The following is a 6,804-nucleotide window of genomic DNA, read 5'->3' as shown; positions in this document are numbered from 1 at the left end:
GTAGACCTAAAAATACTTGGTTAGAAAATATTAGGAATGCCCTTTCTTTATTAGATTTAAACGAGAATTTGACTTTTAATAGGACACAATGGAGAAAAAGGATTCATGTAGCCGACCCCACGTAGTGGGATAAAGGCTTGATGTTGTTGTTGTTGTTGTATTAATCATAGTCAATCTTCAGTGCTAATTAATTATGTTTTGCTTCATGATCCTGTCATTTATTCTCAGAAGTCATTTTGCAATCATCAAAGATAAAATGAGAAAGCCATTTTAAGCGTGAATGTGATCATTATCTCAAACTTGGAATGATTAATCCTGAGATTAAGGCTGCGATTTTTAAATAGCAAACCAACAATTGCAATAAGAAATCATATTGGTCTAGCATACTTTCTCCTTGTCAATTCTCCAACCTCCCTATCCACAAGACTTATTCATGAGTATTTCTCTCTAACTCCTACCACCTGTCCTTAAAGATATAAAGTATTCTAAACTTTACAATAACCATCTTCGCTTTAGCTCATCTATTCTTTGACACTAGACTCATCTCTTTTTAACAATCAAAGACATAAATTTTGCCATTATCTCAACATCCCTTCACCCATATGCTACATCAAGATTTCATTTCTTTTACTTTCTTTATGTTGTCAGACATTTTCATTTACTTTCTTTGTGCTGTCAGACATCCAACAAAAGCTTTATTAAAGTGCTTAAATAATTTTTGCAAGAACACAAGTTAATTTTTAAAATTTTTAAATCTCATTTGATTGAAGTACAAAATTGCATACTAATTCACAATCAACATGATGTAAAAAAGGATGAGTTCATCCTTAGAAAACATAAGTTATAAACCCTTTGAGGGGAGTCTAAAGTTCAAGCATTCACCCTCCTCTTCTCATATATATATATATATAAAGTCATTCTCATCAAAATTAATGAAAACCAAAAGATAAGCATGCAATTAGTTAGAAAAATCTAGTTCATCAATTATAAAAAGAAATATTCCAATGAGTGATGAACGAGACATACAGTGAGGACATATGTTTAAATAATCGAAGGTCCCACATATCATGAGGAACAAGAGCTTCACCAATTTGCTCCTACAAAAATTATAGTTGAAAAAATATGCAATAAATTAAAATAAAAATAGAGCATAAATGAAAATATATGATGACATAAGTACTATAATCAATACAATTACAACAGAAGACTACACTGGACTAGGATAACTATTGAAGGATAAGAAAACAAGAGCAAACATACTTGCAAAATCATGTCACCAAGTAGAGCCAAAGCAACATCAACCTGAGAGAGCAGAAACTTAGGCATAAGATATATCAATGAATTTAAGTCATGCTTAAGAAAAAAATGGGATCGACATAAATTCTAAAAATTAGCATATCAATTGATTGAAAAAAATGACAGCAAGAAAAAAAATAGAGTCGAGTGCTATGAATCCATAATAAATAAGAAAATGATCATGGAGATAAAATAGATAACATTGTCGTTGTTACGTCCTAAGCCCTAGATGAGAAAGTTTAGGTAGTCAACAATCAATGTAAAACTTATCGAATAATCATGACATGAATCATTTAATACATTATTTTAATGAAAGAATAATCCCTAAGAAGTTCTTCCATGAATGGTTCGTCCCAACATCCTCGTATAAGATATGGATACCAAAAGGCCTGCCAAGAGGCCTCATGTTACTGAAGTCGCTGCTAATTGTGTGCATCCTCTAGCACTACGACCACAGCAAGCCAAAGGTTTTATTATTAATGAGATCCCCCATAAAAGGACCTTAGTTTTCAAAAAGTCTAACCCAGTCATGAATCCTGGCTTCAAAGAGAGTTATAGCTAGGAAACAAATATATGTGAGGACTCATTAATAGTAACACATTTGGCTTTTGCAGTGGTTGTGCTGGAGGATGCACGTGATTAGCAGTGACTTCAGTAACATGAGGCCTCCTAGCAGGCCCTTCAGTATTCCTACCATATTCAAGGATGGTAGAAACCCTCACAGTAGCTATTGAGAATTGCAAATCACCAAATTAGATGATATCATCGGAGTCTCGGGTGTTCATGACAGCATGTGTCAGCTGGATGGTAGCACCACATCCAGTTGGACGGTGAAAGGAATTTTCTGGAGGTCCATTATACATAGAATGAAAGATGGGGATCAGTGATTAGAATTTCATATATTATCTCATACTTTTAAAGCGCAGGGACTCAATAGAACAAGGTGATATAACAAGTAATTTATATAATTTCAAGATACTATTAAGAGAATTTTAATGAGTTCAATTAAAAAAATATCATTTTATGAATTATACTAAAACCTCAACTCATTAGATTTTGATGCTACTATAACTTAAACATACGACTAGTTAAAGATAGAGAGAAATCATCTCCAGCAGAGTCGCCAAAGATCCCTAGGCTCTGAAAATTCACGTCCCGAAGTCATCCCTGAGTAGGGAGCTGCATCGAGTGCACTAAGTTTTCCCTCCTGCTAATAAAAACAGTCAAAGTAGGTATCAGGTGACATTCCGCCCAAATTTTTTATTCCCCAACTGCCAATAAAGATGGTCATAGGTCATCAAGTGCCTATTTATAAAACATAACATTTTCCCACCTACTAATAAAAGCAGTCACTAATATTTAGTTTTTTATACATCCGAATTTCTCTGTCTACTAAAAAAAGTCATTGGTACTTATTTTATGCATACAAATTACTCCGCCTACCAAAAAAACGATTATGTGCACTTATTTCATGCACACAAATTTTCTTGTCTGAATATAAAAGCGGTCACAGGTACTTATTTCATGCATATGAATTTCCCCGTCTGCTAATAAAAGTGGTAACGGGTACTTATTTCATACATAGCAAATTATAAAATAAATAGTGTCAGGGTTATACCTCAAAGTGTACAACATAAATGGCAACGGCATGACAATGACGACGACACTTACACCTGCAACGCACAATATAATTTTTTATGTAATTATTATTTATTTGATAATAATTTTATATATATAACATGGCGCTAGAGATAGGAGGAGAGTGGAAAGAGAGGGATAAGCTAGTTTTTAGTGGGAAAGCTGAAGGAATGTATTTATGTTTGTGGTGAGGTGAATGATGTTAAAGAAAGAAAATACTCTATTCCTCAAATTTTAGAGAGAGAAAGAGAGGATTTTTTTCCTCTCTAAGTAGAGGGAAAAGAAGGAATAAGGGTGGGAGGATTTGTTTGAGATGAATAATGAGGTTTTTGAAAATATAAATTATGAATTTATCTCACTTTCTAGAGAGAGAAAGTTGAAGATGAGTGGCTTTTTGGTTTAGAGGATGTAAGAGGTATAAGGGATAATCTTTTGTGAAGGTGGTATGGGATTTGAGGAATAGAGAGGGAAAATTGAAAAAATATAGTTAGGGTTTGGATTAGGTTTAGGGAAGATGGTAAGGAGGAAGAAGAAAAAGAAAAATAATGAGGGAGAAATCAAGGAGGAAGAAAGAAGAAGAAGAAAATATAGTTTGAGGGAGAAGAAGAAGGAAAGAAGGGAAGAAAAAGAAGAGTAACAAGAAGAAGAGGAGGTGAAGAAGTTACCTAGGGTGGATAGAGCAGCAACGACGGTGGGAGTTGAGCACGCACGAGAGAGAACCTAGAGGGAGAGAGTGAGCCAAGAGGGAGAGGGAGCGTGCGAGAGTTTGAGTTGGGAGTGGGCGTAAGTGATCCATTGGAGGGTTATAGAGAGAGTTATGTAAGGGGTAATTTAGGAAATTTTATATTTAGGTATTTTCTTTTTTTATTTCATCTCTTTTTATTTCTTTTAAATTCTTATTTATAATTAATTGATATAGATTTTTTAATCATGCCTCGGCATTTCTGTAAAATCTTCAATTCGTGCACACAAAATTATAATTTCCACCAATTGAGAACCTCGGTAATATGAGTGTCAATCTTAGCTATTTTCGTTGCTTCGAGCATAACGATGTTGTTAGTTTTGCAAACAAAACTCATTTCGACAATTTAGATTTTCGGTCAATTACACGTGTCGGGTGAGTTGTACGCGACGTCTCGCGCTTTTGCTTTCAAAACTCATCGTCTATGTTGCACTAATACAGATACGACACAATACGGATACGGGACACGTCAATTCTTAAAAATACAGGATACGGATACAGCGCGGATACGGCATTATAATATATAAATCATATATAAAAATTATGAAAGTAATCAAAGCGTAATATTTGAAATGACAAAAAAAATTGAAAGCAGCATTAATTGTAGCATTGTATCTTATAATATTAAAATAAAAGTAAGCATTAAATAGTAAAATATCTAGTACAACAACAAAAATATAAATATAAATTGTCCAGCAAATGAAGTTTCAACTATTCAATAGAAGGAATGATAGGATTTGCTTCTTCAATGGTTTGTCTTTGAATTTCTTTATCATTTTCAATAAATATCATAGCTTCCAATTAAAGCTCATCAAGTGAAAGAATAGCAATTTCTAATATTCTCATATCCTCAAGAGATTCAAATCCATCTCCAGCAACATCCCACATCCTGTTGTCTCCTTCCATATAAGCTGAAGTTTTCCTTGAGAGAAGTCGAAGGTTTGTATGCACATAAACTAAATCTTTAGCCCGTTGTGGAGTAATTTTATTTCTCTTCATTGATTGGATGAAAGAGTATGTGCTCCAATTTTCTTTCACAACAAGATGAGGATGAAACTTGGCCAAGCAATTTTATGGCAATTATTTGAAGTAGAGGTGCTGAAGCTCCATGTATAATCCACCACATTTTTTGATCAATTCTCCACCTATCACACAATGACTCTTGGTCACCAAAGTCCTCTAAATAACCAAAAAATTTAACAAGCTCAATATTGGCACCTCTCATCCTCATTTGGAAAATAACACTTCAAACATGTCTTCCTCATATTTGAAATTTCTAAATCTTTGTGGAGAAACTCTTTGAGGATCCTCTTGAAGCCATTCTTTAGTTGAATATCTTCAACTAACTTTAAAATGAAAAAATGTTGAAATTACTAAACAACAAATTGTGAATTAAATAATAATGAAAAAATGTTGAAATTTACTTGGGATTTAGTGAGTGAGCTAAGCAATGTAAAGTTGTATTACTTTTGCTCAATCTATCTTCTAGAATAGCATAAATAACATCACAGAAGCTTGAGTCTTCATAAAGTGCATCTCTCTCATGTCTATATATAATTTCTTTTACTTTGGCTAGCATTGAATCTCACATCTCATAAATGAGATGTAAACAAGACGTATCTGTATCAGCTACTCTCAACATCTCATAAATTGAATCTGTGAAATTTATATTATATAATTTCATCCCACCATAAATCATCTAAAAGTTTCTCCTTTATACACCAAGCCTTTCCAATATCATCTTCCCTATAACATGACCATTTGTCACTGATCATCATAGCTTAAAGAGCATTTTTTTTAATCTTCTCAATATCACTATAACTGAGGCAAACCGAGTTTCAGCAACTGCAAGCATCTTCAAATTAGAAAAATTATTGAACATAGAGAGTATCATGGAGTGAAACATAATAAAATTCCTAATTACCAACGATTAAAAAGGCGGAAGAGGCGTACGCACTAAGGCGTGACTTAAAGCGAGGCGAAGCATTTGCGTGTTGAGACTTACGCCTCGTTGGATTCGGCGGAGCGTGCGCTTATTTCGCACGGGGCGTAGGCTTCGGTTCGTAACGCCTCGAAGCGAAACGAGGCACCGCTTCGATTTGTAAGTATATAGACCGAGCGGTGAGAGTCGTATAAGAGTCGAGTATTAGGGTAACATACCTGCTTCTGCTTCGGGTTTGAACTGAAAGGCGAACTCCGCCAACTTGGACGAACAGTTCGGTCGAGTTCGAACATAGCTGGAGGCGAGCGAAGGTAACGATTAATTTCTTCTTCTTCAGTTCTTCTCTTGCTTCCCGTAATCTTCCCGTCATTTGCTTCATGTCTCGCTTCTTCTTCTCCAGCTTCTTGTAATCGAAGGTTCTTTTTTCACAGCTAGGTAACGATCTTTCTTCCCGTTATTTGCTTCATGTCTCACTTCATCAGATTGTACATGCTCGGTACCGCGCAGTACATGCTCGGTACATGCTCGGTACTGATAACGATGCAAAGGTACATACGAGTAACAATTTATGGTACATGATGAACTTACTGCTTTAATTGCATAATCTTGCTGCTTTAATATTTTATATATTGGGTAACGTATGTTATTACCTACTCTTGTTAAATTAGCTTTTTGTTGGATATAGTCTCTCTCTCCTATTCTATATATCTTTTAGTGTTTATTGTTCTTTCTTTTATTTTTAGATTGTCAATTTATTTGCAGTAGTGCTGTAGCAGTTTTCTCATTGTGATGTTTTTGTTTCCGTTGACAGTTTTTCATTGACTCTCGTGCTCTACTTTCCGTTCTGTCAATGTTACTATCTACGGCCTGATGTTTTTATTTTTTGGAAAATTTGTTAAGTGCAAATGTTGTAGGAAACATTCTTTAAGCCATGTATTGGTCTACTAAGGTGATAAGGCTCAAACCCAATAGAGGGGGTGGATTTCGAATTTTTATCAGGATGTGGTAACTCTATATTAAAAATCTTTCTATTAAAACAAATCTTAAAACAAAAATAAGATTCACCACCAGAAATCCCCAAAGTGCGGAAATTAAATTTGGAAAGCAATAATAAGAAAATCAACAAAGAAACACACAAAAGATTTATAGTGGTTTAGGGGTCAGTCAACATTTCCAGTTACTCGAA

At 34.4% G+C, this 6,804-nt stretch overlaps 1 protein-coding gene across 1 annotated transcript in view; it reads right to left on the bottom strand.

Annotated features, from left to right (window-relative positions):
• Positions 1 to 6,804, bottom strand: part of LOC110106501 (serine/threonine-protein kinase ATM) — a 256,327-nt gene that overhangs the window by 231,333 nt on the left and 18,190 nt on the right. The window contains exons 14-15 of the mRNA XM_028694452.1: positions 1,261 to 1,302; positions 1,027 to 1,097 (exon numbers count right to left, since the gene is read on the bottom strand). Of these exons, the coding sequence (XP_028550285.1) occupies positions 1,027 to 1,097; positions 1,261 to 1,302 (113 nt within the window). The remainder of the gene's footprint in view (positions 1 to 1,026; positions 1,098 to 1,260; positions 1,303 to 6,804) is intronic.

Source organism: Dendrobium catenatum, unplaced genomic scaffold, assembly GCF_001605985.2.
Source record: "Dendrobium catenatum unplaced genomic scaffold, ASM160598v2 fragScaff_scaffold_488, whole genome shotgun sequence".
Lineage (NCBI taxonomy): Eukaryota > Viridiplantae > Streptophyta > Magnoliopsida > Asparagales > Orchidaceae > Dendrobium > Dendrobium catenatum.
Note: the sequence above shows the minus strand (reverse complement) of the source record. Positions and strands in the feature narration are given on the sequence as shown.